This window comes from Stegodyphus dumicola, chromosome 4 (assembly GCF_044657685.1).
Source record: "Stegodyphus dumicola isolate Sdum_Otavi_A_Nest chromosome 4, ASM4465768v1".
Classification (NCBI taxonomy): domain Eukaryota; kingdom Metazoa; phylum Arthropoda; class Arachnida; order Araneae; family Eresidae; genus Stegodyphus; species Stegodyphus dumicola.
Genome location: NC_140771.1, coordinates 10085736 through 10111690, shown reverse-complemented (window position 1 = coordinate 10111690; position 25955 = coordinate 10085736). Strand labels below are relative to the sequence as shown.

At 32.9% G+C, this 25955-nt stretch overlaps 1 protein-coding gene and 1 pseudogene across 1 annotated transcript; one reads left to right on the top strand and one right to left on the bottom strand.

Moving 5' to 3' along the window:
• Positions 1 to 1941: 1941 nt before the first annotated feature.
• Positions 1942 to 4485, bottom strand: LOC118187813 (glycogen phosphorylase pseudogene; annotated as a pseudogene).
• Positions 4486 to 5175: 690 nt separating this feature from the next.
• On the top strand, positions 5176 to 25205 carry LOC118187819 (RDS/peripherin-like protein xRDS35). The gene is made up of 3 exons (XM_085814234.1): positions 5176 to 5311; positions 19117 to 19354; positions 24398 to 25205. Exons 2-3 carry the CDS (start codon positions 19178 to 19180, stop codon positions 24554 to 24556), a joined length of 336 nt encoding a protein of 111 aa, XP_085670360.1. The 5' UTR covers positions 5176 to 5311; positions 19117 to 19177; the 3' UTR covers positions 24557 to 25205.
• The last annotated feature ends 750 nt before the right edge of the window (positions 25206 to 25955 follow it).

Sequence of the window (25955 nt, the reverse complement as noted above, 5' to 3'; positions counted from 1 at the left end):
ATACTTATTTGCAACTAATAGGGAAAAAAGCAAGTACTGTCGAATGAAAACTCCTGAAATAACAGTAAATTACCCACTAATCTTTATATCCTTTAAGATAAGTTTAGACAAAAAGCTATCCCGTTATCAAGTGTCAGACCTACTGCCAAACTGTGAATGACAAATTCTGAGGTGAGGAAAAGATTGTCTGTCTAGGGGTATTTAAATTTTTGCACTGAAAAAGTTCAGCAGAATAATTACAAAAAAGAAACAAAAATTACGAAGATTTTGCTTGTTAATATCTGGAGCAGGGAAAAAATATTATTTATTTAGGAGGTGCAAGTACACCTTCCTGCACCCTCTTGGATACGCCCGTCACCCGTGTGGGTTTGTTCTAAGTATTTCAGGCTAATGAGCTATGACAGCAACAGCACCAAGTAATAACACTAAATTGACTTATGACAGAATTAACTTAAATAATCTTACACAGAATAATATTTTGCTTGGAAAAACATGATATTCTTTCTTGTATCACATTCTTCAAAATTTCAGTTAATATGTTATAGCTATTTTACTCACGGATGCAGTATGTTCTCTATGGCCTTATTTTGACTAGACTTGAGAATAACTTTATTTCTTGCGTAAACTTCTTTTTCACTATAAAATCGCGAAATGCCATATTGGTATCATGTTTTCACATCACTTGCACTACAGACAAAATATTGCTAACATTTAGAGCCTCATTAATCAGAATGATTCCTTTCTACGAGCTCGAGAAAGAACTGCTTGGCTTGGCTCGTGAGGCTTGGCAAACAACATGGCAAAACAAAAAGCAAAAAGGGTACTTTTCCGTTTTGCCGGCGCAAGCAATAAAGTCGCCAATAAGGATACAACTGATGCCAAACGGAATATCTTCGCCGGTAACATTTTACCCTTCATTTTCAAAACAAGTCGCAGCCATTTTTTTATCAGATTGATTGTTTCTTTCAATACTGGCATACAATTACATAGAATTTTTTCAAGATAGTTAAATTTTTTGCCCTAAGATCATTCGCGGTAATTAATTAGGATGCAATCACACGAAGGGGAAAATATAGAAAAGGCAAAATCAAGGGTTAAATTCATCAAATCTAATGAGAATGCACTAGCGAAGTAGAGCACTGCGGTTGTACATAATTTCTGAGTAAGCTATTCGTACGAATTGAAATAATTCTTGCATTTAAACTTGTATTCCATAAGATTTTATTTAAGATTTAACTTGACATTATTGTAGATAATTACTGAGAGAATTAGATTTTTGTAGCATAGTTTACGTGAGATAAGATCACTTGGGGTCATGTGATATGCACCGGCGAATCAGGATGTTGTACCAAGAATAGTAAATTCTTAAATTAATGTCTTTTTACAAATTTATTGTCTTTATTTATTGGCTTTTTACAAAATTTTAAACCACATTAAAATGTTTATGCCTTCAAAATAAAAAGTTCTTAGAACTAACCTTGGTTAACATTTTTATGTGTATACTGTATGTTGTCGCCAATAAAATCTGCTTTGCGAGATTTGCGCAGGCGAAACGGAGAAGTATCGCAAAAAGGTATGGTTCGACGTCATCTTTCGGAATTCATGTGGCGGAAATCCTGTGGGAAAGATAAGCTTTTCGATGCCATACTGAAAGCAATCCAGAGACATGGTAGCTTGGCGCTAATCTTGGTGCCCTTTTTATGACGGGTGCCCGTGAAAATCAAGCAGCAACCAAAAAAAAAAAAAAAAAAACAATAAAATCACCAGTCAAGATCAGAATTTCAAAATAACTATTATGATCATACTTGTATTCAGAATGAAAGAATAAATTAAGTACTTCTGATACTCTTTATTGAAATCTTCAGATTAAACAATAAAAACATGTACACCGTCTGAAACCAATAATTTCGAAATTCAGACAACATTTGAAATCATAAAAAATTATAAAATTTTAAGATTATCTGGATCAGGCAACTTCTCGTATGTTGGTGTCACGCCCCAGATTTCTGTTGAGTATTCGTTAACTGTCCTATCACTTGAAAATTTCCCGGAAGATGCAATATTTATTATTGCCATTTTCACCCAATCTTGTGGTTTAGTGTATAGTTCGCTAACCTTTTCCTGGCATTCTATGTAAGATTCATAGTCAGCCAGAACAAAATAACGATCACGATTCATCAAAATATTAACAAGACTTTTAAACGCGTGTGGATCATGAGGAGAGAAATGACCGTCATTGATCTGATCTATTGCTTCTCTCAAGTCATCTAGCCTCTTGTAGTAGCTCCACGCATCATAACCTTTGCATTTCATCTCTTCTACTTCTTCAACTGTCATACCGAATGTAAATATATTCTCATCACCCACTTCTTCCTTGATTTCAATGTTAGCTCCATCTAAGGTGCATATGGTCAAAGCTCCATTCATCATGAATTGCATATTCCCTATTCCTGAAGCTTCAGTTCCAGCCGTTGAAATCTGTTCACTGAGATCAGCAGCTGGTATAATAATTTCAGCAAGTGTTACTCTATAATTTTCTAAAAAAATTACTTTCAATTTGTTACCTACAACACTGTCATTATTAACAACACTTGCTACTGCGCAAACTAGTCTAATAATGTCTTTCGCTACATGATAACCTGGAGCTGCTTTTCCACCAATTATTACAGTCCGCGCCACGAATGGAGAATCAAGATTTCTTTTAATTTTATTATACATTGTGATAATGTGTAAACAATTAAGTAACTGTCTTTTATACTCGTGAAATCTCTTCACTTGTACGTCGAACATAGACTTGATGTTGATACGCACATTGTAATATTGCGCAAGATAATTCGCTAGCTTAGTCTTATTTGCTTGCTTAACCTTCATAATGGTTTTAATAAAATCTCTGTCATTAAGGTAGTTTTTCAATTCTTGAAGTTGATCCAGATGTGTGATCCACTGGTCTCCAATTTTTTCACTAATAGCCTCAGAAAGGTCAGGATTGCAAAGCAATAACCAACGTCGAGGAGTCACACCATTTGTTTTGTTTTGAAACTTATACGGCATCATTTCATAAAAATCTTTGAAAAGATCTTTTCTTAAAATCTCCGTGTGTATAGCAGCCACTCCATTAACAGTGTGAGAACCTATTATGGCTAAATGAGCCATATTAATTCTGTTTGGTTCGTCTTCTTCTATCAGAGACATTCGGCTCAGTCTGTCAGTATCATCTGGCCATATTTGTTTAACTTCTCTAAGAAATTTAGCGTTTATTTCGTAAATAATTTGCATATGACGAGGTAAAAGGTTTCCGAACATAGTTACTGGCCATTTTTCCAATGCTTCAGGCAAAACCGTGTGATTTGTATAGGCGCAGGTCCTTGTCGTAATATCCCACGCCTTTTCCCAAGACAAGTGTTCTACATCTAAAAGAATTCGCATTAGTTCTGGAATTGCAAGAGATGCATGGGTATCGTTTAACTGAATAGCAACTTTAGTGTGGAATTTTTCGAATGTCTTTCGCATAGATTCATTGGTTCCAAACTTCCAGAATTTATACCGGCGTATAATATCTTGAACTGCAGCGGTAACGAAAAAGTACTCTTGTTTTAATCGAAGTTCTCTTCCTAGCAAAAAATTGTCTGCTGGATAAAGTACGCGAGTAATGTTTTCAGCTTCATTCCGTTTTATTACAGCTTTGATGTAATCTCCGTCATGAAAAAAATTGAGATCGAAACTTGTTGGAGATCTTGCAGACCACAAACGCAGAATATTTACTACATTATTTTCAAAGCCCGGAATAGGATAATCGTAGGGTATAGCATTTACGACTTGCGTATCGACCCATTTATAACCACGTAAATCTTTGACAACTTTGCCATAAAAATGTACTTCATTCACATGTTCCGCTCTAGATCTTTCCCATACGTTTCCAAAAGCTAGCCAATCATCAGGATCTTCCCTTTGTTCTCCATTTTCGATTCTTTGACGAAATATTCCATATTCATAACGAATGCCATATCCGTAAGCCGCTAGGCCCAGAGTAGCCATGGAATCTAAGAAACATGCAGCCAATCTACCAAGACCTCCATGTCCCAATCCTATATCTTCTTCAGCATCTGCAAGTTCTTCGAGATCGAGACCAAGTTCATATAACGCTTGGTCACAAGTTTCTCTCATTCCTAAATTCATAATTGCATTTCTTAAACTTCTTCCTATATCAAATTCCAAAGACAGATAATAAACACGTTTGGGATCTTTAGCGTAATGTAATTGTTCAGTTCTTATCCAACGTCCAGCTAAGCGATTTCTTATAGTCCAGGCTAAAGAATTATAATAATCTCGAGTATTAGCTACATTCCTGTCTTTAATAAGCCAATAGTGAATACACCTGTTAAATCCTTTCTTAATTTCTGTTACGTCATCTAGAGTAGGTAACCCTGTGACACTAATCTGTCTACGACGTTCTAGCATACTTTCGCTTCGAGTTCTTGCAGTCATTTTTCCACTACTCTTTACATGAAGAAAGAGAACGGAAAGGCGTGCTTTTGTTTGCAATAAAAGCAATATTTTTTCAAACAACAGATTTAAAACAGTTAACAAATTTAAAAAAAGCAATATGCCTTTGTGTTTTCCATATGAACAAAAACTACTGCAAGAGACACTTTTACGGACTAATTTTCTAATAAGAAATCAAATTTCAAAATTGGAAAACAATTTTAAAAATATTCCCAAGTTTAAAACTCAAAGCATTGTTTTTCCACTTAAATAAACTAAGACGCGTCTTTAAAGAGTAATAACACAGCTTAGCTCGATCATAGTTTCTCACGCGATGCGAATCTGATACGAAATTATACATACAAGTTGAGAAAATTTATGCTGCAGTAGCTTAACATTTTAGAATGTAGCAGCTTTTAATTATTATCTATTTTTAAACTATATTCTTGTTGAATAAAATAATACATATAATATAAACTTTTTTATAATTACACTGCTTTAGAGAAATGCACTGAAAAACCGAAATAATTTTTAGCTATCACAACATTTGTGGTCATAATGCAACTAAAACATAATTAATTGTGAGGCTCCAACAGTAAAGAATTTTGAATCAATGTTGTTGAATGCGATTTTAAATGAACTAATTGTAATCTATTCCAAGCAACACAAGGCGTAGTAAAGACGTGCAAAATGGTCCGACTGGTTGCAATGCGTCGTGGTAACCTTTACGATATCTTTACCGCACCAGAGAAGATGCAAAATATCTGCAATCGCATCTTAGCATTTTGTTGACATTGGATGAAGCGTCGTGAAATGACCGCTTTCAGACGTAATCAATTTTAATTTCTCCCATAGTTTTGCAGCTTTAACTTTTTGAATGCGAATAGACAAATTCTGCCATTTTAAAACTTTGGGCTTCTCACAAGATTTAATTTGTAATTTTTCATTAATTAATCTAAATATATTAATCTAAAGTAAATGCATCTAGAATAAGAATGTAAAATTAGAATAAGTAATTTTAAGCATTAAACATACTTAACAATATTACTAACTAATAAATATTACTTACTATTTAATTTTTTAATTAACTAATATTTAAAACTTTGTTTTCATAGATAGTACAACATAGCATTTGAAATTCAAAATAGTATAATCTAAAGTAAATCATTATTAATTTATGCATTTTAAACATTTCAAAATTCATGTATTCTAATCATGAGTAATATGTGTAATTTAATTTCTTGTAAATCAAAATTTATTTTATTAATGATATATACATGCGCTCAAATTAAATAATATATGTAAATTTATTAGTTTGTTAATACATATCCTTCAAAAATGTAGACACGTTGTTATTTATCATCTGTAACTTAACAAACTTGTCTTGGAAAGGATACAAGGCATCTGCCATTAGGTGGGACACAGAAGAATGTCCGTTACATGTTAGGCATTTTTGCTCCTTAAAATTAGGAATGCCCGCGAACGTGGAGGGATTTCTTTCTTTAACTTATTTATGTACTTTTTGTAATAATTTTAGTACTTAGATTTATAAATTTTATCCATCGCAGGAATGGTTGTTGACTTCGTAATGATTAGAACAGTTTCTGAAGCTTCTCTTGTACATTTGTAAATTATTGCCAGAAATTTTTTATTCATATTTTTGCTGTATGATAGTTACGTGGAAGCGTTTCATCTGGTTTTTATGGCTTATATCGTGCAAATTTTATTATTTTTCAATTACAAATCCTAAGAATCTTTGTGGATATAAATATTCCAATAGGTTAATTTAAAACATTTTTATGATTTTGCAGTTAATTTCAACACAGCGATAAGATGTGTCAGAAACAACTACAATTCTCTCTACGTCTAAGAGTTTGGATCTAGTTTGGATTTCCAAAAGAAAGTCAAATTCCGTAAGGTTAGTATTTCCAACACCCCACTCAACATATACATATTTACGACACAATATTAGATTAGTATTAGGTGATACGTCATATGGATGTCTTCATTACTTTGCCGTCTTGTTTATTGCACTCTAAGATACAAACATGTTTAGGCTCCTTGGCACTCCTCTTTCATCTTCTCAGGTCTATAATAATTATTATTTTATACATTTTTATGTTGTCTGGGCCTTATTTTCTTAGTTTTAGAGAGGGCCAAGAAGGCATGATAAAAATTTAAAACCGTCAGTATTGCTTCCTGCAGTCGCTATGAATTTCTTTAAGCTGTCAACTTCTTTGGCGACATCAGAAACTTTATAATCGATTTGTTGTTCGACAGCAGAAAGCCTTTCTCTTCGATTTGTTGTTTGACAGAAGAGACACTTTTTCCGACTTTGTTTACAACCGCGTCTTTTCGGCCTTACATAGCCTCGAACTTGTTTTTTTGTTGCTACGAATTTTGTACATAGATAGATGATTTTAGTGCAACTATATGTGAAATTGCATTTTTCTGTATTATGCAATGTAAAAAGAAATTTAGAGAGGCAAGCTATACCGGAAAAGTAAAAATACAGGGCAAGTCCACTTAATATTGAATAAACTGGTATCTCGGTAATTTGACGAGGAATCGCCAAAACTTCGCCAAACTTGGCGACTGTTTGACGGCATTTTGATCGGTTCTCTTTATCAGACTAATAGGTATTGTAATTGAATAAATGTAATTGATCACTATATTAGCTGTAACCGTAATTCGACCATCATATTGCCTCCAATAAATTCGAAGCAGAAAGTGCTAGAGATATCTCTGCGGCCTGATGAATAAAACTATATAAGGCCGGAAAGACCATCTACTTCTCAGTTGTTCCAACTCTGTCAGCTTTCTGAACAATCTCCTCCAACTAATTAATTAATTAAAATTTAAAATAGATTAAAAAATTCAATAACACAATTTTTTTACTTTATTTTTTAACTTATTATCAAGTACATTATTTCGAAATTTTTAAGCTTTTAATCCGGGGTAGGGTAATGGGCTCAGGCAACCGCAGTGTCTTAATGGAAACACAAGCTGGGAAGAAATAACCCTCCCTTTAATCCGAATCCATTTAAATTTAATTTAATATGGAATTCTTTCAGCTGCAAGTTGGAGTTCTATATGGCAGATGGGAAACAGAGGACAGAATGAGTTTCAAATGAACAAATGCCAAGACCTCGAGTTCTATAGCAGCCCTACTGGAGGTCACTTTTGTATAACGAAGACACTCCACAAAAAGTTCGTGAACGTTTTTTCTTGGACAAAGCGAGTTAAGGTAATTTGTCGAGTCGAGTTGTGCTTGGGTGTTTATTAGAGACTTGACTGCTTTGACTTGCACTTGTCCTCTCGTCACCGTGCGCGTTGGTAGTTTCGTCGAGCTGCGTTTGTTTCCTTGATTATAACGTCCAGCTTTTTTGATCTCGTAATCCTATGAGTTTTAATTTCTTTTTTAGCTTAATCATTGATGTCATTAGTGAGGCTTTCTATAAGATTGTCGAGGTTATTCCCCCGATGGTATCGTTGGTAGAGTGTATCAACGATATATATGTTGTTTAGAGCTTTGACACATAAATGCCAGTCAGTAATTGCCAGGGGATCATTAACATGTTTAAGAAGAAAGAAGTTAACGATACTAGCTGAAGCAGTCTACTGTTATTCAGAATTACTTTCACCGGGTTATGATTGTATGAAAGCTCATCCAGAACAGTGATTGCCAGGGGATCATTAACATGTTTAAGAAAAAAGAAGTCAACGATACTAACTGAAGTAGTGTTGTTGCTATTGCTTACCCTCGAAAGATCTGACATTCCAAAAGGTTCTTGACCGCCAAAAAATCAATAACAGTGAGGGGATTGGATGTTATGTCCTCCTTAGAAAGTCCGATGCAACCCAGTATGTGATCCGGTGAAGCTAGATGGTCTTAGCATTTTATACAAATGGGATGGATTTTTCTGCCACTATCAAAGGAAAGACATTTAAGGTGGCCACTTGTTAGTCTAGCCAGAGCAGTGTGTGAGCCACAGTCACATTTCATTTCCAATAGGGAGCCAGGGGATGTTCCTATGTACCATTGGGTGCGTAGGTGGAATACGCCCTATTATATTTAGATCTTTCATTTAAGTGAAGTTCTCGGTACTTAAGCGAAGAGCCAGTGACCGTTTCATTTCCACCACCCTCTTCTGCCAGTCTATCAGCGACCTCATTACCACTAATATTAACATGTGATGGGATCCACTGGAGGTGGACGTCGTGGAGTTGCTATTGCGTAATGTATTCATTTCGTGCCTTCGTAGCGTATGTTCTTCAGCCTGAAAACACATGACTATTAGTATGTTCGTTTTACTTAAAGCAAGTATCTTAAAAGAAGAATAAAATACATTCTTGGATATTACAAAATAGGTTAATTAATCACTCGGCTATGAGTGTTGGTATGGTTTTTTAATTTTACGGTCAACTTTTGTTACATGGATATTAATCTCTCGCAAATGGACCATTTGAATATGAAATACTATTTATTAACAAACCCACATTCAATTTTCTTAACCAGCAGTCATATTAAATTATTAACATTAAATTATGTTCTTACTTCATTCTTTATTGGCTATCCTGTGAATTAGGCTGACACGTGTCACTTTTCATTCTAGGCGAGCTTTTTTTTTTCTAGTGGTCGTGATACAAAAGCTGTTATATATACGTAACAATTTTAATTTTTAATAATTTTTCAGAAGAAGGCACCAGTTAACTTTTTAATCATGGCCAGAGTGGTGACAGATGTACCTTACATGCAAATTGTGTCATGGCAAGTTGGAAGTTTGGAAAAATCACAAATACTTGGAAACTCATAATGTAGCTTTATTTTACAACGACTAAGCTATTAAGACATATCTTCTTAATTAGCACAATAGTAGGGGTGCTATAATCGCCCCACAATTCTATATACACTGATCACATTTTAAATAGCGAACTAGAAGAAATAACTCAGCGAAGAGACTAGGGCTACTCGGGCAACAGTAAGCATGGAAAAGTGACTGTTTACTTTAGTAGGACTTATAAATAAGTCAATCCTTTATTAGAATCCTGAACAGTAACTGGGCAAGAGTTTACAACATTGGCAGGTTACTGCAGAAGATTAAATGACGTCAATGACGTAGTACGAACTAATGACGTCAGTGGACGTAGTAGTTTTGAAGGGACGCTTAGGCAAATAAAATCTGGAGTTAAAAGGGCTACTGCTAATTTAGTAATTTTCTTTCATATTTTTATCTTACACGTGTAGTATATATATCCATCAGCCATATCATAATCTGGTTTTATTTGCGTATGCAAGTTTCTGAATTGCAGAGGATGTTTGTCTTAAGCAAACGTTAGTAAATCCTTTTTCCCTTAAAGGTAATAATCGGTCCAATATATTTTTCTATGGCTCATGTGTTTTTAATTGATTAGTTCGAGGTTAATTGAAAAAAAGGATAATAATTTGATAAATGTCCTTACTTTTCTTTATCTTTCCTTTCTAGGATTTTAGAAATGTGGCTTAAATATTGCAAAATATTTGATAGGGCTATGTAAGGCATATTTTGGAACATAGAATAATCTCAAACTTGGTAATAATTTGACGTTAGAACCAAAGCTTAAAATTCCTAAACTAAATAAAAACTTAAACTTAAAACTGAATTCAAATTCGTGCTGTAAAACGAATTTTTCTTGCATCATTTTATTTTATTTATCAGAATTTTTCCTGAAGAGAAGTTCAAACTCACCTAAATAATTTATGATAAATAACAAAGTAACAACAACGATACGATAAGTACAATTTACGATAACGATTCGATAATACGATGTAAACGTATAAATAGGATAACGATACGATAGTAAAGACTATTAACAAAGGTCAAATAACAGAGGTATGCAACAAAGTGCAAAAGAATTCTTATTATCATTTTCAAATTAATATTATAAAACAGTTCTTATTGTTAAAATGCCCTGATAATATTTTCGACTTTTTCAAAATTTATCTAACAAATAACTTTAGAATTGAATGCATAACAAGGTCTGAGGTTTGCTGAGAGTGTATACCGTAATTACTAATAAAATATTTTGTGAATGTATTTTTTTTTAGTGAACTTGCATCGAAGTTTTAATATTGCTTTGTATTCTTTTTAATAAACTTATATTCGTCAGATGTTATGAACATAATCTTATCAATGACATTTTTGTGACATTAAAGCATTGCTTTGTTATTTTAGTACAAAAATAGGTTAATTATTGAAATACAGATCATTTGCTCTTATTGGAGACTGCTAAATAATAAATTATAGTAAATGGCTAATAAAGGCAAAAAGAAAAAAGGCAAAAAGCAACGGACTGAGAAAAAAATAGAGGAAGAGGATTTAATAGAAGAAAAAGACAAGATAAAGAAAGATAAAAAGAAGAAAAAGAAAGTTGAAAGTGAGAAGAAGAAAATCAAAAGTGAAGAAGAGCTATCAGATGATGCGAAAGAAATTGATTCATTAATAACAACGGTCGAAAAAGAAATTGATTATGTCTTTGCTATCCATATTAGTGATTCCTTGAGACAAATATTTGCTCTCATTTTATTAGTGTGCTATTTTCTGTCCGCTAATTTCGGTGTTATATTTATGTTATTAAGCTGGTACGTCAGAAACTCTCTGGAAAAACAAATCACTTTTCTCAAAGATGTTTATGAACCTCAAGCTGTACCAGTAATACTTCTGATGTCAGGAGGTATTATGGTAGTAGCGAGTTTTATTGGGATCAAAGCTGCTATAGGTGGACGTAACATAGAAGATGCTGCCGAAGCTAAATCTATAGTTGCATTCCTTAATATCAATTGGGTATCATCAGCAATCGCTTTAGGTTTTGTATGCATTGCAGCTTTTATTTGCTTTTTGGAGATTAAAACTTTAACAGCAGCATTAGGAACTGGTTTGAAAGCTGGAATGGAGAAATATGTATCTGATGCCGAAGTGAAAACAGGATTAGATCTTCTGCAGATAAACTTCAGGTGTTGCGGAATAGAAAATTATAAAGATTGGTACGAGGTATCTTGGGTAGATAAGAAATATCTCGTCTCTAGCAATCCAGTTGTTCAAAAGTATGTTTAACGTTACATATTATTATATATTTTACTTATCATGTAAAACTTATTATTTTAAACACTACTTTATTTATGTGCAGTTAAGGTACATAAAATTTGCCCTTTTATAATACTTGTAACATTAGACTTAACTTCTAAACTTAGATGTGTCGCAGCGTTTTGGGTGGTTAAAAAAATTTTTTTTTTAGTGAATAACTAAAATTAAACAAAATGTATAATTAAGAATTACTAATTAATAAACAAAGGTAAAAATTATAAATGAATATTATAAAATTTTAATTAATTTTAGGTCAAAAAAGGAATAACAATGAGATAAGACATATAAAGTAGATTAATCATACTGTGAGAAGACATAAAAAATTTATTTTAGTTATCATTATAAGAGAAATATAACTTATTTGAATAAAGTAATAAAAAACATATTTTTTTCGGAATGATATTTAAGATATCCACTTATATATTTTTCAAGCCCTTTGAGTAAAAGACTTGGTTTCATATCTACAACTTAAAATCTTCTTCATGTGTGGAGTCATTGCGTTTTTTTTTTTTTTTTTTTTTTTTTTTTGAATGAGCTCTGATCTTCCCGGTACTCACACCTGGACCTCTCCAATACGTTCCGAGTGTATTAACTGCTACACCACGAAGGCATGCTGGAAGGAGGGAGAAAATACCTTATATACTCATATACTCCTCCTTTTAAATGGCGACAGGGAATTAGGGAACCCAATCATCAAATCCTGGTGATGAAGAATGAATCATTATCCATCACATTTTAGTTCGGAAGCCACAGTAGATATATTAGGTTATTTCGAAGCAGGAGACGTGAAAAATGAACAATACCTTCTCTGGGACTTGAACCTGGACCTCTCAAATACGCGCCTAGTGTATTTGAGACACTAATGCCTAGTGCTAACCGTTGTAGCACGAAAGATTGCTGGAAAGAATGAGAAACTACTTTATAGTACATGAATATAAATATAATATTTCACGTTTGTGATTCACAAGTTGAGAAGCTAAGCAAATTCGATTAATAGAGCAAGTACGCTCAGGAAACTGACACTATGAAAATATTTCTTTAGGGTAAAAGTTTACAATTGGATGCCTCTTGTTTTTTGGCGTTTCTTTTTTGATGCCAAGATCGGCGTCAGGAGAGCACAATTTCAAGATAGCCGCCACACAAAAAAGAAGTCAAAGAATTGCACAAACTCTGTGTTCATGTACACATCAATCTGGTTTCATTTAAATAAAATCAGGAAGCTAAAACAAAGTTTAAACTATCATGGTAACCAGAAGTGCGGTTTCATAGCCAAAATTTTAAAAAATTGTCCCTAATCGAAGGGGCACCCAATTATACACTAGAGCCTTCTTGAGACATGAAATGGCTAAAAATGAAATGTGATAGTAGATAATGAAGCATAGAATTATATAAAAAGATCTCTAACCATCAGATAATTTTTTATCATTTCTAATTCATTTACGTGCACTTAAGAAACCTGGCTTGTTCCCATGTACATCCCATTGCATATCAATTCTATGAAACAGAAAGCAAAAATATTTCACTTCCTGTGAGAAAAAAGACGCATGTATTCTTTTTATTACCTAAAACTTTATTTGTAGCTTTCCCCGCGGTTCCGAGAAGCATCCATTCAGCATCACTGATATCAGCTATCATTTGCCGAAAAAAATTACGCGAATATAGCAGAATATTTTTATATTTTAATTCACATTAATATTGAGAACGTACGGGTCATAAACACGTCTTGATTCCAGTACTCTTTGTCTGAAGGCAAATTTCTGTGACAACTTGGCGTTTATGTAGAGAATACATATGTGAACTCGTTAAAATAATATTGAACTTGTTCAAATAATATTGAATAAATAAAATAATATAAAATAATATTGAAACTCGTTAAAATAATATTGAACTTAGCGTTTATATACAAAATAAAAATAGGCTCTTTGAACTAAAGTTTGTGAAGTGATGAATAACAACACTAACACTAAATCAAGTGAATTTCATATGAAGTTAGCATTCGTTAATCATAAAAGTTTCGTAAAATATTCTTAAGAAAAAATGTTGAAAGATTTCTCTTTTCCGTCTAGTAGTCGTATTATAAGCTTAAATACTGCTTTTAAGGGATGCTTTTGAAATAAGAATTTTAGATTTTATATGCTCAAATTATGAGCAAAATAACAGAATGGCTAACCAATTTTGAAATTTAAAAAATCTGATGTGTACACCACATGACTTCCTTATACGGAATATTAAATTATACGCACTTTTTCTTGCATTTTATTTAAACTTATTAGATTGAATTAAACCTACTTCGCCGACAGCGCATAAACCACAATAGAATAAATGCATTCTTTAAAATTCACTTTGTTTACCGTAGCGACACTCTGGCGCTAGGTTTACTTAACAGTATTATATTTCGTTCATATTATAACTCAGAATGCACAAAATGTATATCATTTAAAGAATTATCGAATCGTTGCCACATGTTCTATTCAAATACTATAATAAAGCTAGAACTACGTATAAAAGAAATTAAGCAAACAAAACAAAAAAAGAAACAGTTTTTCACAGACGATTGAGTATTTCTCATTCAATTAATTCAGTTCTCACTTCGCGAGAAGGCAAAAATACATAAAAACTCAAAATATCTGTATTAAAAATTACGAAGTAAATCTTAAACACTTATTTGCTCGAAAAAATTCCAGAAAGGATTAAGCATGATTTAATTCGCAGTAATAAATGAAGGCGTTATTTTTGTGTTGCGAAGCTTAGTCTCTCTAGATTGGAAACAAATCTATAATTCTGCTGTTTCAAATGTAAACAAATATGTCCGCCATGTTATTTAAAACTTAACCGCACTTAAACAGCTTTTAAATTGTTGATAATTGTACAAATATTGCTTCCGGAATTACGAAAGGCATAAAAACTTTAACCGGAAGATAAAAACAACATAATTCAATCATTTTTAAAGCAAAAAATGTACAATTTACAAACATATAAGAGTAAAGAAACTGAGATCACTGAGCCGGGTAATAGAGTGGATATATATATAAATATATTTATATACGTTTGGTGCGGCCGATTGAAACCGAAATACGAGGTGCACATCTACATGTTATAGCAGTCCTATATACAAAATTTCAATGTTCTGAGGCTACTCGTTTTTGAGTTATGCGAGATACGTACGTACGCACGTACGTACAGACGCCACGAAAAATTCTCTTCAGAATTAATTTTAAAGCAGTTTTATAATTTTTTTTGAAGGAAAAGAGTATTTTATTCTGTCCTTACGTACAGATATCACGCAAAAACATCGTTAAATTGCATTCGATAGCGGTCAAAATGGATATTTTCGTTGAAATATGCTGCCTGAAACTTTTCGCGATTACAATACTTCCTTTTCACTTCGTACAAGGAAGTTAAAAAAAAAAAAAAAAAAAAAAAAGAAAGTTCGCTAAAAATCCTTGAGGTATTACAAAGTATATCAAATACTATTAGCAGATTATTGTTTAAAGTAAGAACTATGAATCTTGAATTTAACAGAAAAGATTTGTATTTGCTTGATTTTATCAACAGTTAAATTTTAAATTAAAATTCCTTTCCTGTCGTTTCTTAACTTCAGCTTACTACTTCCGGCCAGTAGTTTTAGAATCACGTCTGAATACATAATGAGGAAGAGCAGTATTTAACCGCGAAGTTCTTCTGTCTTAGTGAGAGAGATACCAGGTATTCTGTCTGCACGCGTCCGCCTTTTTTAGGCTACTCTCTCTTAAGCTATTATTACCATGGAGGTAGGGAGTAAGATGGAGTCGCCCTAAACAAGTTTCTCCGTACCCTGCTCTGAAGCACCGGCGATCCCTATGTGGTGACCAAAACATTGGGTCATTTACCATTGAGTTCTATGGGATTTGACGCGTTCGGGTGTAAATATTTTGTAATTACGTCGCAAATATACATATAAATGTATATATTTTCTTTTTCTACAACACTTCAGAGTCCTAAGTATGTGAAAACAACATATTTTTAAACAGCATTTCATTCTGAACGGAATGAAATGCTATACTTTTCACAGGACAGTTTTCTCAGAATGGTTTAATTTGAATGAAATATTTTCACAAGTTTTCGTTAATTACATTAGAAAAAAAAATTAATGTAATTCGATTTTATTCGGTTTAGGTACAAAAACTAAGATCAAAGTTTATTGTATTATTAATATTAAAATTATGCATTATTTCTTTTCTATTTATAGAGCTTCTTCCTAAAATACTTTCTTAAATATGACATGATTTTTTGGCTTCTTTTAAATCGAAAAATGTAAGTCAATTTATAATTCATGCTCTATTCGGTTCATTTTAAAATAGAGAATTATTAGGAATTATCGAAATACTTTAAATAAGTATTTCGCTAATTCCTAATAATTAAATAGGTATTAAATAGTATTTGACTTTCTCTGAACATTTCTGAAAGGGAATAAAATAAGTTTTTTTTTTTTTTTAAGTATTATTTAAAACTTGTAACTGAGTTATTATAAAATGTAAAGGGAATAATTCTTTTAATTATACTTATGAGATTTTTTTTTACCCTTCATTTCAACAATACATATTCCAAAACTCTTTATTACGTTCTTAAGTGCGCATCTCAAAGCATTTGCTTTACAATACCTTTTAACAGATTGCTTTCCAATACGAACAATTCTTGCTTAAATAGTTTTATAACGTATTTGTCAACAGGATTTCAATTTATGTTTACAATTCAATATTAAGGTTATTATAAAGTTAGATAACATTTATAATCATTATAAATTAGATACATTTAATCATTAGATTCCTTCACAGTACTTTCACAGTTGTTTATAAGTGAATAAATTCTTCATTTCAAATACATTTATAAATAATTTAATGAATATTTAAGTATTTTGTCAAAGGCAGATACATGCTTTTTGCAAGCACATGCATAAATACCCATATATATTTCCTATTTATCATTTCCGGCATGTGCAAATCTTTAATTTTTGTGCATTCACTATATTTTTCGTGTAAAGTAATTTACACTAATTTAGCATACACCCGAAAGTTTTACATAAAAAATATATATGAATATAATTTGAATGAAAATTATAAGTATTATTTTTAATACTCACTCAAAGGTCAGTTTTTCTTCAAAATTCCTCCACGATGACATCTCTCTCTTTAGGCAGATAGCCCTTGCATGCGTTACTCTATTTAATAAAAACTTAATTTGACCTATGTTCCTAATTACAAATATTTTAACATACATAATTTTATATTTACATTTAGCCATCAAGTTTCAAACTTTTCATATCTCCTAGAAAATAAATTTTGGCTTTTAGCAATTTTCTTAAAATCTATATTTTTGTAGTGCAACAGCTTAGAATTTTATAAAACAAATTCATAATCAAAATTGCTGTTGTTAGTTATCGAAAAATAACCAAGATGTGATTTTTGCGTAAATGTCAGTAAACTATACAAATTGCTATTATCCATTACACTATGAATGTTTCTTTCATGCGAGAGTGTCCCTTTTTCGATTTCTATGGAACTGTCGTGTGTCGAAATACTATCAGAATCTTGTCAAGCGAGCTTCTGAATGTAAACAAAGAACACCCCGTTTGGTGACCCAAGCTTCAAAGCAGTGCTTCACTTCTAGCGCGGAATGGCCCCTCCTCCCTTTCCTACCTCCATGATTATTACGCTCGGCCATACTTTAGGCCCATGATACCTTCGCAGTCAATTAACGCTAAGGGGACAACTCGATTAGAATCTTGATAGCCTCGGCTATATCTCTTTTTAGATTAGATTAGTTTTAGTTTAATTCTTAGTCTCTTAAGTTCAAAGCCCAAGTATTTTATTGTACACTCCAAGACGGAATTTGTTAAACTTTAGTTGGAATGATAAAGGGCTAGTTTACCCTTCTATCTTGTTGTTCCTGTCACACGAACTCAAGCGATTATTCCCTTATCAGTTCTTAAGATTCTTCACTTCCGACAGTAACTTAGAATTTACAAAATGTTACAATCTACAATGTTATGGAACCCCTATTATGACGTAATCGGTTGCGGTAAATTTAGAATGATTGGAAAGATTTGCAAGGGCTTGTGGTGTGTGTTGATTTATTTAGAAGCCATTTTAAGTATCCTGTTTGTAGGAAGGAAACGCGCTTGGTCGAACGTCGAAGGGTATCGGCACTACGGAAGATATTTTTTATTCTTATTTTTGTGAATGTGTGCGGCGTTGCCAGTATACATCTAGTTTAGATAATTTTAGGATGTTTTTGGACGCTATAAAGGAATTGTGTTTGACTGAAGGAAGGGAAATTTCTAAATAAGGTAAGCGGATTTAGAAATTTCTCTTCATCTGAAATTCATCTGTTAAGGGGACTCATACACCTTAAAACCCATAAGATGTTCGAATAGGTGACTGTTGCAAGAATTGGGATAACTTATTTATTTTAAAAGCAATTACTACCACCTTTTTACAGCTGACTACATAATATAGCTTCTTTCTGAAATAGAAATCTGAAAGTTTGTGTTGCCACAAATATTTTTATAATTTAATCCGCTTTGTGACAGCATTTTTCGTCATGTTTCCAACTTGCGCGCACAGTTTAAAACATTCTGTTTCATAATTTAATTCCATATTTAATATATAGCTTTTATAACATTTGGAAACTAATGTGAATCTAAAGTTCTAAAAATTTCATGTTAAATTTTTATTTTATTTTGAGTTGAATTTATAAAATGTATTTTATTAAAAAAATTTGTAATGTTTTTGGCCATAAAATTTTTCAATATTGAAATATTCATCAGATTGTTGGTTCAGTTAGAAAATAGTGCCAATATAAAGAATTCCATCCAATTTCAAGTATGTACCATTAGCCATTTTTAAAATATCATGCTTGAAAGGTGGAAACACGGCGAAATATTTTGTGACAAAGAGGATTAAATTACAAAAATATTTGTGGCAACACAAACTTTCTGGCTACTAGTTTCCAAAGCAGCTATGTTATGTAGTCAACTGTAAAAAGTTGGAAGTAATTGCTTTTAAAATAAATAAAATATCCCAATTCTTGCAACAGTCACATATTCGAAGATCATGAGAGGTTTAAGGGTATGAGTCCCCTTAAGATGACGTTGTCTGCAAATAATTTTCGACATATTTTACAGAATGACGAGCACTTAATTTACATCCTGACAACCCAGTCCACATCTTAAATAAATTAAGCTTGGTTTTATATTAAATGTCATAACCTATGCATGGTTTAAAATGTACGAGAAGGCGTAAATAGATGATGCGAACAGCATAAATAATTAAGCAAGGATTTTGAAATGTATAATTTTTCTCTAACGCAAAGTATGGAGGAACAGTTTGACTACTTACGATGCATGTAATACAGTTTATGATGCATGCATACTACTTACGATGCATGCATACAGTGATGATGAACAGTTTGAATACTTACAATGCATGCACATATTTATAATAATACATTATCATCATATTTTTTTCTTTAGGTTAACAAAGAAAGGTCGTTATTTTGGCAAAGACGTACCATTCAGTTGCTGCAAGTGGGGCATGTTTCGTCCATGCGTTGATACCAGAATCGAGGACAGCCAATATCATTCCAAATACAAATATCCCACAGATTTAACTTTACATACAACTGGATGTCAAGAAGCCCTGGCTAATTTCTTAGGGCACAAGATATTTGCAGGAGTTGGAATTTTTGTACTCATTTCTTTTTTCTTACTGGTAATTACCAATCTGTTACTTCAGTAAAGAGGTATGAGATGTAAAATGTTGCGCGGAACACCCTTCCGCCACTATCTGAATATTTTTCCTAGCATCGTACATATTTTAAACTGAATAGTTCTCAATTTATATACTAAAAATCTTTTTCTCTTTTTATTTTTAGATGCATATTACAATCTAAATCAATGATTGCAATTTTATTTTAAGGCATTATTTTAGAGTTACATAAAAAAACGTTTGTTTCGCTCTTAGATATATTTTCTAATTTATGGTATTGTAGATAAACCGGCCTTTCCTTTCAGTTCTCTGAATATGAGAAAAACTTTCTTTTTCCACTCGTGTCCAAAACTGTCAGTTACAAACAAATGTTTCAAAGTAATTCAAAATAGCTACCACTAATATTTTAAAAATCAATGTCCCATCCACTATGGGAACTAGTAATGACCTTTCACTATACCTAAGGGGAAAATGCTCCAGTTTTGTCTAGATTACGACTGCAAAAGACAGCTACGTAGGCAGATAAATCGTAATATCAATCCCTACATGATTTTTTGATACAGAATTGTCTCAAGATATTTTAGCTGCCTAAACAAATAAAAATGCAAAGCCTAGAGCTTCAAATGAGTTTTAATATTTATAAATGTGCTTACTGAGTAATATATATATATATTATGTAGCACTTGTTGTATCAAAATTGTTTAAGAAATCTGTAATCAAGATATGCATATCTTCTAATGTTCATCCAGAAGATAAAATGGATTACAAATTGAAATCGAAGAGTATGGAAATACAAAGATTCAGAGAAAATTTCTGAAATACGTCAAAAACATTGAAGTATTTTAGAATTCTTCGGGTTTTATTGAAAATAGCTAGTAGTAATTTATGCTTAATTTTGTTCTCTGAATATTTATACATGCCTCTCGCGTTTATTTATTTTTCAATGTTCCATTTTTTCAGAAAACGTTTTTCAAATTCTACTGAAAGATATGAGGTTTCTTATTTTCCTTACGTTCTAATAAGTTGATATGCCTAAAATACTACTTACCAGTTTTCTCGTACTTGACGTATACTTTTTTGACTAACTATAAATTGATAAAAATGTTTATGGGAATAAGGTATCTGGCCGTTGTAAAACTGACATGAGAAAGAGCTATTTTCTTGATTTTAATGCCAAAATATCCCTGGTACGCTATACCTGTATTTATGCCCTTTTAATATATTGCCTTAATTTTTTGGACATATTTCAAGATGCACTTGCTTCACATTCCTACAGACATCACAAAAAATATTCTATTTTGTAGCGCTGCGCTGCATTTATGCGCACGTGAGAGTGTTGTGGTAACTGCATATGTAGCTAGTACTATGGTTGTTGTTAATCAGTCGTTTCAGTTACCGGTATGGGTAAAACTTCTGATTTAGACAGCTTCGATCTCGGACACATAGCAGGCACTCGACGCATGGACTATTTAATTTCCAAAATCCTCAGCGGGCTATGATTTTCAAGGTCGACAGAGTCAAGAATATACCGAGAATACACGGATGGTGGGAAAAAGAACTGGTGATCGGGCAAATTAAAAAGGACAATTAACCTAGAACGAGCGTGGTGTGAGACGGCTCAGCCGTACTGTACGTAGTCAACAAAGGCAAACATAAGCTCAAAATACCACCCAGGTGAATAAGGGCGACAGTCGTATAGTCAATAAAAGGATCGTAAACGCCCGCTTCACCATATGGGCTTTGGAAGCCGAAGATCCACGACAGCACTTTTGCTAAATGCATGTTATCGAGCTGTATTTCTTGTCTGAGCAAAAGAACACAGAGAATAGACTCTAGCGGACTGGAAACGAGTAGTATGGAGTGATGAGTCTCGATTCCGACTAATTAATACCGATGGGAGGCTGAGAATATGGCGTCAGACTCATGAAGCCATGAATCCTGTATGGCAGACTGGAACTGTACAAGGCCATGGTGGCTTACTCATGGTCTGGAATGTTTTCTCTTGGCAGTGTTTGGGATCTTTGGTACTTGTACCAAACTCTCTTAGTATGATTCGGTACGTAGAGTTGTCGAGCGATCATCTCCATCCATTTATGTTGTCCTGTTATTCCCACGGAAATGGAGTATCCCAGCAAGATAACTGCACCTCTCACAGGTTCCGGTTGGCTAATGCCTGGTTGGATGAGCATTCTTCTGATTTCTCTGTCATAAATTGGCTACTTAAAAGCCCGGACTTAAATTCTACTGCGCATCTTTCGGACGTTTTGGAGAGAGGTTTCAAACCTCATAACACAACACCAGCGCCTCTTCCTAAATTATAGAAAGCTCCATCCGATGTTTGGCAAACCGTTCCCGTAGAATGAATCTATGCCTCGTCGTTTGGCAGCCATTATAAAGGACAGAGGAGGTCCAACTCATTATTGACCAGCTATCCCTAATTCAGTGGCACTTCAGTGTATATGTAATATGAAAAGGATAGAAGGGAAACGATCAAAATTGATTATTAAAGGAATTCGATAACTGTTAGACATTGATTTCAAACCGAAAGGCTTAGTGCGTTCCCAGAAAAAATCGAGCTGTCTCCGTGGCTAGCTATAAGATTAAACGGCACAATTCTTTCGCCTCGGGTGACGAATATCTGAGAGCGTCAGATAAGTTTCTTATAAGTGGTAGCGAAATAAATATATATTTCGCCGCTTTCAGTTATTAGTGTTCAATTTACACAAGACACCAAGCATAATGATCGTTTAGAACAGCGTTTCTCAACCGGTGGTACGCCATAGAAAAATACGTGGTACGCAAAGAAACAAAGCATTTTTATATATAAACTCAAAAATCTCGTGAAGAAAAAGAATAATTGTTAGAAATTTCCTGTGATCGAACTCTAAGTGAAGATTTTAAATATAACACACTTGTTAACTTTTGACTGAACCGAAAAAAAGAATTCAAAGGTATTTCAACTAAAGCTATTAAATTTTTATTGACTTTTTGCACAACTTATTTGTGTGAACAAGAATTATTTTCTATGTTATATTTCAAAAGTAAACACAGAACAAAATTAAAAGTGGATCCTACTTTACCGTTAAAACTAAGTGAAATAAGGCTAAACATAAAGAAACTGATATCGTTTAAATGGGGCCAAATTTCACACTAAATTCATAATTATAGCTTAAATTTTTATAATTGAAATGGTAACCATATTTAATCTAATATTTTTTTATGTGCGCAGGTATAATAAAATAGCCAATAAGTTGTGCAAATGGCAAAATATAAGTATATATATATTGAGAAATTGAAAAATAATGATTATAAAACGTAGTGGTGATACTAAATTTTTTCAGTTTTTTTTAGATGGTACACGTTTGTCAAAAGGTTGAGAACCTATAATCTAGGATATCGAAAATGTTGGAGTCGAGCCTAAATATCATTAATAAGACTTATTCATGACACCATTATACGTAGCATTATTAAATTTAAGCCATTATAACAATGTTTTTCTATTCTTTCTCTCCTTTCAGTTAGTTACAAAATTAAATCAAAAGCTCCATAAACTCAGTTTGCAAATGATTTTTATTTTTATTAAGTGCATTCAAATTAAAAACCCTATGCCAGATTTGAATTCTGGCGGAGTTGGCGGATATATTTCGCTACATAGAAGAAAACTAAAAGAACTTTAAAACACTTTATATCGTTTTGATACCATTTTCGGTCACTAAACCAATTTCTAAACATCACTTTAAAAAATACGAAGCTTATTAAAGCGGAAAGTATAATTTTTTGGTGCAGCAGTTTCATTTAAAACAAATCTTACATTTTAAAATACATTTCTAAACATTATTAAATTCTCCATTGGAAGTCCTCGTTAATCTCTCAATTCTCTTTCAGTTTTCTTCCAGCTAAATTCACTTAAATAACTTTAGCTAGTGAATTAGATTGGATCTTTTCACATAACGAAGAATCTGTCAAACTTCTATTTTAAAGTGTCAAACTTTTATTTTAACATTAAAAACATTATTAAACATTTTAAAGTGTAATACCAAATCTTTTGATTTTATGCTTCATTTCCATAGCTGTCTTTCTTTTCTTTAGTTGAGAACATTAAACCACCATCGTCTTCTGCTGAAATCATCCATTATTAGGAAGTGCACAGAATTATTTCTATTTCTGTAAAGGTAACTGAGCGATGATAAGCTTCTTTCCATCAAACATAGTGTTGCGTTCTACGGGTTCTAGGATTTTGAGTGATTGACGATAACACTTGATGGAGGATCAAAACACAAATTTCTCACCAGTGTTACACAGGACAGTTTCAAAGATACGTTTACAGCCGTTGAAAAACTACGACAAACACGCTGAAACAATCATCAGCACAGTCTTCATGCTATAACGGTAAAGATAGCTTGCCGACAAACCACTAAAGTACAGCTCCTGACTCAGTCGATCGCTCTCAAGCTAATCTCTGAACTCAAAACACTACTATCAAACGGGCTGGCTGCATGGGCGTTTTCGTGGTTTTCCCCATGTGTAACGTGTATACGAGCCAGTTTCCCTTAGAACGCCCTCCACGAAGGCATCCCTCCCCTTAGGCAGATACCCCTAGTGTGCTTTGCCATAATTAAATACACCAATACACATACCAAGACACTACTATACTACTACTGAACTCAAGATACCCCCTTTCTCAGCGTACAGGCAGGATATACATAGCTTTAACCTACCTTCGAGAGCATTCCCGAAGAAAACCGCTAAGAATACTTTCTAGAATGGATGAATTTCTATGGCGGAACCACCAATTGGGCGGAATCACCAATCACCAATTGGATGCTTTCGCGCCAAATCTCGCAACCTTGCTTTTCCTTGCCACTTTCTAGTAACCCTTACGTAAGCTATCTTACCACAGCTAGGCATTTAGCAACAATAGCTTGATTTAGGTTGGATTTTGTCAATTATTATCAAATGTTTTCTAAATATAAATTTGTGAATTCTAGTATCATAAATTCCCATTACTAGCATTTTATAAAGCCTTTTTCTTCTCTCATTCCTTAGGCTCTTCTAACAACTTTGGCCAGATACATGCATACTTCTTTGAGTCAAATGTCCATCGGAAGAAAGCCAATAGGATGGCTTATTCCGTACTCTAAATCATCAAAAACTCCTAAAACGAGTAAACTGGTGAAAAGCGAAGAAAGTGAAGATTCAGACTGATAATTAAAATTCAGGAGTTTTGTAATTTATACTTCTTACTGCAATGCTCATATCTATCACATGTTTTTTATAATTTGCGAAAGTGAAAATAAGTCTTTTTTAGAATAAATTTCATTTTATACATGGCCAGATTATTTTCTTTAAGGCCATTACATCATTATGCATTTATTACCCTTCCCAGGTGCAAAATTAGTTAATTGCTGCTAATTTTATGAAGTAAATCTAAATAGTACTGCCTTCATGTTAGAGCTTGTATAAGCCAGTTCTAGTATAAGACGGATTTTTAAAGTTAAAGAGACAACACAAATGTTTTCAGTTATGAAGTTACTAATAATTATGTTTTCCGGCTTCATGGTACCAAGAGTTCCTACTTTTATAAAATTCTGCTAGTTTAGCAATTTTTTGTTTGTTTGTTTTAAAAGTTTTATTAGCCCAAAGGGCGTTAGCCCAGAAGGGCTATTAATTTCCTTTTGGCATTTTATGGAGTTTCACTTTTCAATTTGTTGCTACAAAATGTTAGAGCCCTGCATTATATTTAAAGAAATTAAATAGGGAAAAATCTGCGTAAATGTATATATGTTTCCCGTATTGTGATAAAACAACGGTACCTAGAGCCATCCAATTCTGAATAAAGTAATCCTCCAAAGAATCTGTTTTGTTATCGATTTCATATTTTGTAACACTTTAACGAATTTTCGATTAACAAACTCAACGATTTCAATTTATCTTTTTTAACAAAAAAACATTTTTATACTCTCTGTGTAAATTTTAAAGATATGCTCATTTTAAAATTATTTTGCGATATTGCTATTGAATTTAATTTTATGGTTTAAGTGCGAAGAACAGGATATTTAATAAATAAAGGTATCATATAAAACGTTAAAAAAAACGCTCCTTTGGGCGTAACATAAAATCTGAAATCTTACAGATCCTACCCCCCAAAGAGAAAAAGTCTTTTACATTTCTGATTGACTGACTATTTCCCCCCTCCCATCTACCTTAAAATCGCGCAATTGGCATCGTGTCATGAATCTGAAACAATACGTTTGCATCGTGCCTAGATCGCAGGCATGATGCAAACATGTTGTTTTCACTTGATAAGAAGATGAAATGTTTCAGAAGATTTTAGAGAGTTTTCGTCTACTATAATTACCTAAACTGTAGGGAGCAAAGTTTAATTTATTTTTACTAATAGTTATTTTAATTTGTAAACCCAGTGGATGGGTTTGGTTAGGCGGGGCTGAAATAAAACCTGCAGTGACATTCGACTAGAGAGCATCGATCACTAATCTTTTGGAACAGCTGGATAACCACTTACTGTTGTACCCGATCCCAGAAGTTCAAAGAATAACCATAGTAACTACCGCCCAACGAGGATAAGTTTAAGCTGGTGCAAAGG